The following is a 12,675-nucleotide window of genomic DNA, read 5'->3' as shown; positions in this document are numbered from 1 at the left end:
GTAGCGGCCCGTGTGGAAACAGGAAGTGTCATTGGGTCTGAGCTAAAAGTCCTGGGCCGAAATAAAGTTCCCGCACAGCCCTGGACGCTGTCAAATAATTCGAATCATGAACATGTCCAAGTGTGTGAGCAGATATGGCCCAACATCCGGGACAGCTGTCAGGGTTTTCTCTGCATGAGTGGAGGCGTGGCTTCATACCTGAGCAACTGTATGGTCTAACCTGTGTGAGGGAGGAGGTGAACAGCTGGAAGAGTTTTGCTTTGTGTGAGTGGAGGTGTGGCTTCACTACCTGGACAGTTGTATGGTCTAACCTGTGTGAGTGCAGATGTGAACAGCTGTATGGTCTAACCTGTGTGCGAGCGGAGGTGAACAGCTGTAAGGGTTTTGCTTTGTGTGAGTGGAGGCTTGGCTTCACTACCTGGACAGCTGTATGGTCTGGCCTATGTGTGAGCAGATGTGAACAGCTGTATGGTCTAACCTGTTTGTGAGCAGATGTGAACAGTTGTATGGTCTGACCCGTGTGAGAGCCGATGGGAACAGCTGTATGGTCTTACAGTCTTACCTGTGTGCGAGCGGAGGTGGCGCTTCAGGGCCGTGTGGCTGGGGAACGTCCGGTTGCACTCGCTGCAGATGTAGCTGCGGACGCCGGCGTGCACCTCCATGTGCTGCTGCAGCGCCGTCTGCATCTGGAAGCGCTTCCCACACAGCAGGCAGAAGATGGCCATGTCCGAACCTGTACGGCAAAGACAACGGAAAAAAACAGACTGAGTTTAGTTCATCCGGGGTGAATCTGAATCTGCTTTTCTACTTGATCCCAAACAGTTCCTAAAAGTTTGAGTTTCTGCACAGATGTTTTTCGTAGAAGTTACAGGTAATTGGGGCGTAAAAGGCTGCCGCTTCTGTGTTTATTTCTAACTCCGGGGACAGAACGTTCGGGTCCCAGGTGAACGCAGGCCTCCGGAGGATCACCGTAGAACACGCCACTTCATGCAACAGCAGCCTGACCTAAAAATCACTCCGAAGCCAGGTTATCGGCTGAGACGGAAACATTTAATTCCCATCGTCCTCCAAAGTGCGCCACACTCATCGAGACAATACACACGAATAAGTAAGCGTTCTGACGTTTGTCCCAGACCAGAAAAAGGCTTAAATTCTCAAACAACACTCTGTAGACATGACAAGCCAAAACACAAATCATTCATCAAAGTAATCAATCATCTCGTGTTAAAGGTCATTTGCAGTTTGCCCTGTTTTAGTTTATTCAGAATCAACACTACTTTCTCACAGATCAGTTCATTGGATTCAAAATTATTACAACAATTTATAACCAGTGATTATGCAAAGTCACACTAAAAACTGGTTCCTCAACGCAATTTCGGGTCCTCCCCACCAGCTGAGAACCACTTATTGTCTATAGCATAGTGAAGTTGTAGTTCTGAGAATAATGTTTATACTTTAAAGGGACTATACAGAGTTTAAAAATGTTAAAATGATGTATTTTCCTCCCCCTACATGTTCCAGCCATGTCCTAATGTGGAGAATGAGCCCCGACCTCTTCACCACAACTGCCTCTAAAATCCTGCACTGTCACTCAAAAAGTTGTTACTTCGGTTCTGAAGGGCGGTCATGCACGAGCTTAATATAGAACCTGCAGTTACACGCATGACCTGAGGTGGCAGTAGTGAATATAAAAATGGCCAACTTGCATCTAACCCCTTTAAGGGCCAGCAAACTCCTTTACATATCAGGTTTTCAGACTTAGGGGGTCATTTGCTCATGTGCAAAACGATTAGCAAGTGCAAAAGTAGAAAAGCACCAGCGTCATCTATGTATTATTTAGTCACACAGCATTCTTTCATTTATATATGAGATTTGGGGCCCTAAAACTGTAATACAGGTAATTTCATTATATATTTATGAATTAGGTACCAATGTCAATGATTTGGGCAGCTCTAACACTGGATGGATGGATGGATGGATGGATGGATGGATGGATGGATGGATGGATGGATGGATGGATCTATCAATGGATGGATGATGGATGGATGGATGGATCTATCGATGGATGGATGGATCTATCGATGGATGGATGGATCTATCGATGGATGGATGGATCTATCGATGGATGGATGGATGGATGGATGGATGGATGGATCTATCGATGGATGGATGGATGGATCTATCGATGGATGGATGGATGGATCTATCGACGGATGGATGGATCTATCGATGGATGGATGGATGGATCTATCGATGGATGGATGGATCTATCGATGGATGGATGGATGGATCTATCGATGGATGGATGGATCTATCGATGGATGGATGGATGGATCTATCGATGGATGGATGGATCTATCGATGGATGGATGGATCTATCGATGGATGGATGGATCTATCGATGGATGGATGAATGGATATAACGAAAGCATTGGTCAAACCAGATGCATTGTCTCAAAGTGCTACAACAAAACTCTTCATTTTCAACACTTGTCCATCGGAGGTTTCAAAACCTGTTAACTGCTATCTTTGGTTTAGGATTAGAGTTATTTTCTCCAGTTATGCATACCCAAATCCCAAAGCATATGACATGAGATCTCACAGCCTATATGCCAGTGTGAAGCCTCATTTGAAAGCCAAGACCTTCTAGTTTCTAACATGTAAGATCTGTGTTACGGCCCCAGGCCTCCTGGTTCCCTCCTTGTTGTATGTTTTTGTCATGTGGCCTAAACCTGTTGTCTCCATGTAACTTTGCTGCTGTGGTCCTGAACTGCGATTGGTGGAGCGGATTGGGGCCCTGGCTGCTGATTGGGGGAGCAGCTCAACACCTGGAGAGCTCGTTGAAGCCACCTGTGCCAGCCACTATAAAAGGACTCCACCATGGCTCATTCGGGGCTGCTGGTCTCTGTGTGACCAGTATGCCATTTGTACACGTGTTTGTGTAGGCTGCTGGTCTCTGTGTGACCAGTACGCCATTTGTACTTGTGTTTAGGTAGGCTGCTGGTCCTTGTGACTAGTACGCCTTTGCAATTGCTTTTGTATTTGTGTCTGTGTTCCTTCGTGTCTGTCATGACTTTGTTTTCCAGGAACACTCGTTTTAGTTTGTGTCTCATTTTGTTTGTCACTCGTTTTGTTATTTAGGCCTTTTGTGACACGTTGTGGAGACACTCGTAAGTTTTGTCTAGTTGGTTTTGTGCACTTGTTTTAGTAACTTTGTTTTGGTTAACCTTTTGTAAATAGCCTTTGTTCTGATGGTTATTTTTGTCACTCCTTCGTTTACCTTTTACACTACTTTTATTAAATTACAACTTTACTTTACCATTTTACATCTTGGTTTTTGTTACGTCCTACACCTAGCAGAGCCGGGTCGTAACAAATTGGGGGCTCGTCCGGGAGAATAACACCCATCCCATAGTTGTACTAGTAATTGGTTTGTATTAGGTAAGTTTTCTAATTGGCTATTTTTCTACATTGGTGTATTGTGATTTTGTGATGGAGGACTGGTTTTGGTTTTGCCTGTGGCTGGCATCTTGGTGCTAACAGTGAGGCTCGTGACTAAATCTTGTGTTTGAGGTTGCTACAGATTGGGGGGGAGGTGGCCGGCCTGATCATCCGTCCCCTCTTCCCTGTCACATGCCCTCGTCGTCCCAGGTTTTCAGCTCCGTGGATGGAGCTCGGTCCGGAGTGGGCCTAGCCCGTCCCAATGGAGGCTGTTAAGGGGACGTTCAGTCTAATGCCCACTTTGTGGCCAGCCCTGGCTTTGTTTAGGTCCTGACCAGCCTTCCACCTCAATTCCTTTGCTCTTAGGTAAAAAAAAAAATATCATTGGATAAAAAAAAAACATATTTTGTAATTTAAGGGGGAGGGTGTTACGGCCCCAGAACTCCTGGTTCCCTCCTTGTTGTATGTTTTTGTCATGTGGCCTAAACCTGTTGTCTCCATGTAACTTTGCTGCTGTGGTCCTGAACTGCGATTGGTGGAGCGGATTGGGGCCCTGGCTGCTGATTGGGGGAGCAGCTCAACACCTGGAGAGCTCGTTGAAGCCACCTGTGCCAGCCACTATAAAAGGACTCCACCATGGCTCATTCGGGGCTGCTGGTCTCTGTGTGACCAGTATGCCATTTGTACACGTGTTTGTGTAGGCTGCTGGTCTCTGTGTGACCAGTACGCCATTTGTACTTGTGTTTAGGTAGGCTGCTGGTCCTTGTGACTAGTACGCCTTTGCAATTGCTTTTGTATTTGTGTCTGTGTTCCTTCGTGTCTGTCATGACTTTGTTTTCCAGGAACACTCGTTTTAGTTTGTGTCTCATTTTGTTTGTCACTCGTTTTGTTATTTAGGCCTTTTGTGACACGTTGTGGAGACACTCGTAAGTTTTGTCTAGTTGGTTTTGTGCACTTGTTTTAGTAACTTTGTTTTGGTTAACCTTTTGTAAATAGCCTTTGTTCTGATGGTTATTTTTGTCACTCCTTCGTTTACCTTTTACACTACTTTTATTAAATTACAACTTTACTTTACCATTTTACATCTTGGTTTTTGTTACGTCCTACACCTAGCAGAGCCGGGTCGTAACAATCTGTGTGAGTGAAACGCAGCTCAACCCTAACTCTAACCCCCAAGTAACAGGTCAACACATTCAACATGTTCCCTGGAGGAGCCTCGCGACCCATTGACCCACTTTTGGGTACCAGCCCGTCAGTTGTGACCCACTTTGGCCCGCGTGAGCAAACGAACTTCCCAAACACTACACTTAAAACTGGATTCATACAAAGGAATCACAAAAGCCCGACGCTTTAATAGCCACCGAACAATCGCACACACTTCACCGTTACATAATTCCGCTACATAATATTCTCCCCTTTCCCCGTGTATTTCGAGGATTAGAACTCCCATAACATTGTTGTCTGGGGCTAGGTGTTGTGTACCCGCGATAAACATCTCCTCCGCTGTACTTCAATCGGCTCTCCACTCTCTCCCCGCCGAGCATTTTTCTTCCAACCGAGATAAAGACCGCGCTGTTGCGAAGCTCCCAGACACATCAAACCTCACGCACACACATATACAAACACACACACACACACACACGCATCCTGTACGCAACACACTCTTTGCCTTCGCACTTTTTCAATTACCAGGCCGAGGGAAAACTCTTGGGGGGGAAGAGCGAGCGGCGAGTGTTTGCGAGCGCAGTTTCTATTTCATCAGTCAATAACACATCTTTGGGGCAAAAGCTGACACTAATTTAAAAATCTATGAGGAGCGAGGGCCGCCTCATGTTCATAAGCAGTGGATGGAGAGGGAGAGAGAGAGAGCGAGCGGATCAATCACTGTCTGGGAGCGCACTTTTACCCGGCTGTCGGTTGATAGACGCCGCAGAAGGAATGATAGAAAGGGGTTTAGATAGCAGCAGTAGCAGCAGCCGTGGGAGGAGGAGCGGGAGAAGGGGGTTTCGAGGGGGGGGAGAGCGAAAATGGAATTGGAGAAGTAAATATTGACAAAAGTGTGGGGGTTTATGACGACTCGACGGCTTCAGGTTTGAACCTAAACGTCCCGCGATTGGTGCTTCGTTTAAGATGATGTTGATGATAATGAAGGGGTGACGCAGGGATCAGTCTTGGGTTCACTATTAAACACTGCGACTGGTGCTTCGTTTAAGAGAATTGGAAACCTGGGATTGTTGCTACTTGATTAGTACTTACGGCATAAATGGAATAGTCTCCAATTGAAATGGACGAGACCGTATGGATTCACCATTTTAGCGAGCCAGCTATATTCCTACTTTCACAACACCTGATGAAATGCTCCCTCAAACTACATGATATATTTTCCTATTTTTTCTTGGAGTTGGAGGAAAACGTGAAGTGGCATTGACCGTACATCTGCACAGCGCCACCTACTGTTCTGGAGTGTGCATTTAAATAGGAACAAAACACACGGACAAATTTAAACTTACTTTGGAGTCGTTATGGAAATGTTGTGGAGTAGAAGTTCTTAACACAGTCAAGTAAAGTACAGATCCTCACAAACTACTTCAGTGTTTAGGTGTAGTACCCCGAGTTTGCGAAGTTTCACAATTTTCCACTTAATGGTGAAAAGTTGCTAACGTTAGCTGCTGACCGTTAGCTTAAGCTGTTAAATGATTGATAAATAATCCAGGCTGATTTCATTACGTGAGTAAAGGTACTGATTCTACAGGTCAAATATTTCTCCAATACAAGGAAAAGTTGCTTTGTTAAATGTATTACTTTAAGCGCTTAAAGGAACAGGCCACCGTTTTCCCATACTGAGATATGTTGTTGCCTGAGCTTAGACGAGTTGATGCGTACCTGTCTGGTCTTTGTGAGTGCCCTCAGTCACACAAAACGACCAAAGATGTTGTTAGCACTTGGCCTCTCCCAATATATTCCTATGGCCCCAAACGGGGGTGAAGTTAGAAGCGACCACGCTCTTCCACGGGCAAACACAAAGACCAGACAGGTACACATCAACTCGTCTAAGCTCAGGTAAGAACATATCTCAGTATGGAAAAATGGTGAACTATTCCTTTAAAGGCCCTATACCTGATGTCCAAACTTATTCCTAACATATTAGTCCCAATTCTTCACAGGGAGGAGTTTAGATTCACATTTCACACCTTGCAGGGGTACTTTTCCAGGTCACTTTCATGGAAATGCTAGAAATTTGGCCTGCAAGTTCATAAAATTGACACAAATGCTTTATAATGAGATGTTTTTCCCACAATTAAACTAAAGGAGGATAAAGAAATGTTCGTCCCAAAACTAGACAACTTTAAGTAATCAAAGTACAAATCCGTTTAACTCTACAACTTAAAAAAAAGAAAAATTGCACCCAATACGACGGGGCCAAACTTTCTTCCTTGTCGTGAGCCAGTGACTGTAAATGTGGAACAGGCGCCACCTGCTGTCCTGGAGTGTGCATTATTAGGCTTTTAGAATGAACAATAGCAAGTATTCTATCTTTCGAATGCAGTGGAGTAGAGGTAGAAGTTCTCAACACAAATACTACTGAAGCAAAGTACAGATCCTCTACTGAAGTGTTTAATGGTTAACCCAAGACTGATCCCTGTGTCATCCCTTCATTAGTGCACATCAAAGCTGCCCTTCTTTTTCATGTACCCAATCCTCTTTTTGTTTGCCTACCTCTTTGCTCACCTCCCGGTTTCATATTTCTGACCTCGTCCACCCACACCGGAGTCAAAGGTCGCTTAACCCTTTGCATTCCTTGACCTTTAACCCCCCCCTCTCTCTCCAGATTTCGGCCAAAACCCCCCACTGTTCGAGAGCCTTCGCGTACAGGGCTTCAGTCTTTAATGTTGAAAGAGAGAAATACACGGAGTAAATGAGAAGGGCCCGGAGTGAATAGGGAGGCAGCGCTTGTCAGTCAAAGCCACTTAAGTACCTGGACGCCTGCAGGGATCCCAGACACAATCAGCGCGCGATCAATAGGCTGCTTTCATTGATAAAACCGACGGGAGAGAGAGAGAGAGAGGGGGGGCAAATGCAACACTAACCTCTGTAGTCAAACTCCCAGTCCATTATTTAGTTTGGAAAGTGCGGAGAGGAATTTGCAAACACTCAGTCGCACAAATCGGTGGTAATTTTCAAAGTGAATTTGAATTTCGTTTCACTTTTGATGGAAATTTAGTTAAGATTTTGTAGAAGAGCAACAGGTTAGACGAGTTTGTCACCAAAACATACTCAACATTCTGCGAAAACATTACACCTAGTTTTTGCTGGGTTTTAAGGTTTTGTGATGCTTTATATTTCAGCTCCACTTCCATTTGGATGCGACATACGACAAAGAGGTCAAATTTCTTGAGTTGTGCAATCATTCTGTGCCAATAGTCTGGACATTCAGACACAGATATCAGATCGGGGTAGTAAAACATAAAGTGTTACCAAAACAATTTTCAAAATGCCAGGGTGCCAAATTTAAAACAATAAAATGTGTTGTAACAGTTTGTAATAACTTGTACCTATGGGTTAGATACACAATGGAATGATATTGTAGTTTGGAGGAACATAATGTAATAAGACGAATACACAAAAGCTTAAAACGTATGAAGTATGTGCTTCATAAGTCATTACACTTTGCTACACTGACGTTGTGGTAACTCTGACATAAAGCACACAATTTCAATAAAAGATCCGTCCAAAACAATGAATCCAGACGCTATGCCAGTGTTTTTTTTGGTACATTTAGTTTGTTTAAAATATTGTTAAAATTGACAAAATTATTTGTCATTACACAACAATTGTACAACAAAATTTGTCCTCTGAATTTGACCCATCCTTTGACCCTTAAAGGGACTATACAGAGTTTAAAAATGTTAAAATTATGTATTTTCCTCCCCCTACATGTTCAAGCCATGTCCTAATGTGTAGAATGAGCTCAGACCTGTTCACCACAACTGCCTCGAAAATCCTGCACTGTCACTCAGAAAGGTGTTAATTTGGGTCTGAAGTGCCGTCATGCACGAGCTTTATATAGAAGCTGCAGTTACATGTATGACCTGAGGTGGCAGTAGTGAGTATAAAATGGCTAACTTGCATCTAGCCCCTTTAAGGAGCAGTGGTCAGTGTGGCGCCCAGGCTGTCATTTGCAAAATTCAATCTTTTTAAGTCACTTAGAGCATCTTCCCTTTGAATGGAGACCATTTAAACCCTGAGATGTTTAGAACAAAATAACCATGTTACAGTATATATATATATATTTTTTTAAATACCCATGTTATAGTGTCAGGGCCTCATCAAAAACACCTGAAGTGGTGTTTTGTTTCAGTAAACCTTCATATGTCCTTGATGTTTCTCCATGTTTCACAGTTCATACACAAAAAGAGGAAGCCTAATATTTCCATGAGTCATTTTGATTTATACTACCCAAAATATAAAGGCTAAGGGTGTAAGGTAGTTGCTTCATGAATTACCCTGTGCTGAAAGTCAAGCGTTTTGAGATCTGACGAGGGAATATGCCACATTACAGAAGCGTGTGAACGAAGGCATGTTTCTGACGAGGACATAACGTGGTTAATAAAGCTCCAAAAAGTGGATTTTTGCATCACACGGGCCCCGTTTAGTGGAGTCCTGCGAAGGGGCCGATCTTATTCCTCTGAAGGCTGTTCATTTGTGCGTGTTGTTGACCCAGCCGACAGCTCTAGTGTCCATGCTTCACACATAATGTCTCTGGCGCACTCTCCTGCAGCCCCCATTGATCGGGCCCCAAGCGCCTCAACAAGTGGCAAATGAAAAGACACATCCACGGAGTCAGGAGGCTGCCGCTGTCGATATCCATTTCTACTGTTCCATTTTGCCACTTTTGCTACAATCACTGGTAAAGGGCCGCGCGATCCTCAAACTTCTTCGAGCCGGCGGTGAAGTGATCTGACAGATTTTCACGTCAGATGACATTCTCGATGCAAATGGCTCGATTAAAGGTAATGGAGAGGGACAGGACAGCGATATGTGCTTAAGCGGACTTCGGATCAGTGACCCTCTGGTTCCAAAGGTCGTCCTGTTCTAGACTTTACTGTGTCCTTACCAATTATTGTTGATTAAAATGGAATAAGAGGAAAAAAGCTGAAATCAAAATAAAAAACAATGAAGTAACAGTAATTTTAACGGATGTAAATGTTTCTGTGCTTTTTTAAAGGTACCCACTTTTGGGTCCCGACCAAAGATGGGTATTACTCAGTTACATGCAGCACTCTGGTATCTGCTTCTTATAAATAGTATTAATAGTAACTTGTGACATTGAGTACATTTTTAAGGGCCAAATTTTAAAGTTAAGTTATACTTCATTGATTTATTGGTGGCACGGTGGCGCAGCCTCACAGCTCAATGGTCCCGGGTTCAATTCCCACCTGGACGGGGCCTTTCTGTGTGGAGTTTCTGTGTTGGTTTCCTCCGCGTAATCCGGTTTCCACTGCCACTAAAAACATGTACAATAGGCCAAGATGATTGAAAGTGTGGGACGACCCATGTATGTTCATTAACATGCACTGTCCCGATCAAATAAACCAATAAATAAATTAAAAAACAAAAAAATGCACCTGTAGGAGCTGAGCTGAGCTGCCAGCGTAGGCCGACGCTCGGGGACATCTCCAGATGTGGAGCCACGCTAATGGTCAGAAACACCTAGCTGGAGGATTAACCTATTGTACATGTTTTAGTGGTAGGGGAAACTGGAGTACCTGGAGGTATACCTACGCAGACACTGGGAGAACATGCAAACTCTACAGAAAGTTCAAGTGGGAACCGAACCCGGGACCTTCTGGCTGTGAAGAATGAAAAACAGAATGCATTTTGTTTTGTTACTTAATAAACATAGTACAATATATTACAATTTTCAATTTTTTTATGTTTTGTGTCTCAAAATTTACGTCACTACAGAAACATGAATCAAACTCTTATACTGAAAAAGTTACTCAGTACTCAAGTAAAAGTACTTTTTTATTCTGGAGTAAATATTTTGGCTTCTCTACCCACTTTTGGGCCACAGCCAACCAGTTGTGAAACCCTGCATTATAGGGTGTCTGCTTGTGTGGTGGTTGGAGGGACAGATGGCACAGATTGACAGACTCACTTCCGTCAGTCTACCCCAGGGCAGCTGTGGCTCACCACCACAAGTCCTTTCCTTATGAAATAAATGATTTGATCTCAATTTACACATTCATGGCATTTTCAATCAAGATTTAGTCTCAGTATTTTTCCTCCTTTTTTTTATATGTATCTTCAAATCGTCCTGGGACCCCCCACTCAGTGCTCCCTGCGACCCCCTGGTGGGCCCCAACCCCTGCTTTGGAAACCACAGACTTAAGGGCGCACCCATGAATAATGCAATAAATAAAGTGAATTTGAGGCTGAAGGGAAATATATGTATCACTGAGTGTGGGAACAACGAAACAACTGCCGTACCATCTTCATTTCAACCACAAATTACAATAAAGTCCTCAAAATCATCCTTTAAAACCACAATTTAACCCTAGTGTCCCGGGTTAACGCTACATCGCCTTAAATCATTTCAAGTTTGGACTCTATTTACTTCAAAGCCGCCGTTCCTCTGGAGTGTAAACCATCTCCCTCTATCTCACTTTCTTCCTCCCTTCGGTAAAGTGCAGTTTGTTGCCCTGCGCATCCTGATTAGCGCCCAAACTAAGTGCTACACCAACTCAGTGTGTGTGTGTGTGTGTGTGTGTGTGTGTGTGTGTGTGCGTGTCCGCGGCAAAAGCAAAAGGTGTTGTCAGGCGGCTGATAGATGGAAAGAAACTGCGGCGCGGCCCGAGATAAAGCGCCCAGGAAGCGAGCGGAGAAAAGTAGTTGACCCCGAGGTCCATTACAGTGTAAAATTGAGTCGGCTCCTAAGTGACACCTGAAAGAGGAAGCCGCGCAGTGGAGACACCTTCTCTTAAGCAGACTCTATCCAGGTTTGGAGGAGGAGGAGGAGGAGGGGGGAGGCACAGGTTGGTAGGTTTGGGGCGCTGGACGCTGTTATTTAAGTGGAGGCAGGAGATGAAGGGGAAGGTGCGTTGACAGAGGACGGAAGAGAGAGGAGGATGAAGATGCAGAGTCTGAGGGAGGATTCTGCATGAAAGGTCCATAATAATAACCAGCTACCAGCCGATCATCACAGAGCAGAGACACAGCTTCAGAAACTACAAGTTCTTAGCTTTCAAATGAAGCATTGCGCTGGCAGTAAGCAAAAACGTGACAAAGAAACATCGGAAATCTAATAAAAACACAACAACACGACAAAGGTGCTCATACAGAGTTATAAACACAAGCCATACTTTAAAAACTGAACATTTCATTGTTGTTTAGCTGCAGTTTGAGACTAGCTATGATCGGGTGTAATGCTATGTTTGATGTGCTTGATCCAATCTCTTGCCTAATGATTTACACTGGAGTCATTCCTGATTGATAATAATTAAATCTGCTCTGTTATATCAATCTGGCTTCTGAAGGTTAATACTATAGCCTGTCCAGCCAGAATACAGGATTTTCCTATTCTTTACAAACCCGTGTATCTGGGATCAGGTGTGATTTCGTCAAATTCCCGATGGCCGTGATTGACGAGCGTCTTAGCCAATCAGAAAAGCCAGATATAGCCGGATAACAGATAGTTTTATGATGCATCGGCAAGAATAAGAGACAAATGTGAAAGATTTTTGCCACAAAAACTGAAGGATACAAGGAGTCATTAGCAACTAGTTTCAGATTTTAAACGTCAGAGATTTCAACACGAATGCGCAACGGCTTTATATGTTTTGGAAGATGTTAAAAAAAAAAGGCTCTAATGCTCTTAGAGAAGATGAAGCAGGTACAAGTACGTGACAACGCAGTCTATGATTGGATCGATATAAAACTTTGAGATGTGATTGGCTGTTGGCCGTTTTTACATTCTGAGATATGTTCTTGCTTAGGCTTAGGCTTAGGCTTAGGCTTAGGCTTAGGCTTAGGCTTAGGCTTAGGCTTAGGCTTAGGCTTAGGCTTAGGCTTAGGCTTAGGCTTAGACTTAGACTTAGACTTAGACTTAGACTTAGACTTAGACTTAGACTTAGACTTAGACTTAGACTTAGACTTAGACTTAGACTTAGACTTAGGTTTAGGTTTAGGTTTAGACTTAGGTTTAGGTTTAGGTTTAGGTTTAGGTTTAGACTT

At 43.8% G+C, this 12,675-nt stretch overlaps 1 protein-coding gene across 1 annotated transcript in view; it reads right to left on the bottom strand.

Annotated features, from left to right (window-relative positions):
- The window catches only part of zbtb16a (zinc finger and BTB domain containing 16a), a 328,754-nt gene that overhangs the window by 31,513 nt on the left and 284,566 nt on the right, over positions 1 to 12,675 (bottom strand). Inside the window, exon 7 of the mRNA XM_079565641.1 lies at positions 563 to 733. Within this exon, the coding sequence (XP_079421767.1) occupies positions 563 to 733 (171 nt within the window). The remainder of the gene's footprint in view (positions 1 to 562; positions 734 to 12,675) is intronic.

The sequence above is a fragment of the Gobius niger genome (assembly GCF_951799975.1).
Source record: "Gobius niger genome assembly, chromosome: 11".
Taxonomy (NCBI): Eukaryota; Metazoa; Chordata; class Actinopteri; order Gobiiformes; family Gobiidae; genus Gobius; species Gobius niger.
The sequence above is the reverse complement of the archived record's forward strand: the minus strand, read 5'-3'. Positions and strand labels throughout refer to the sequence as shown.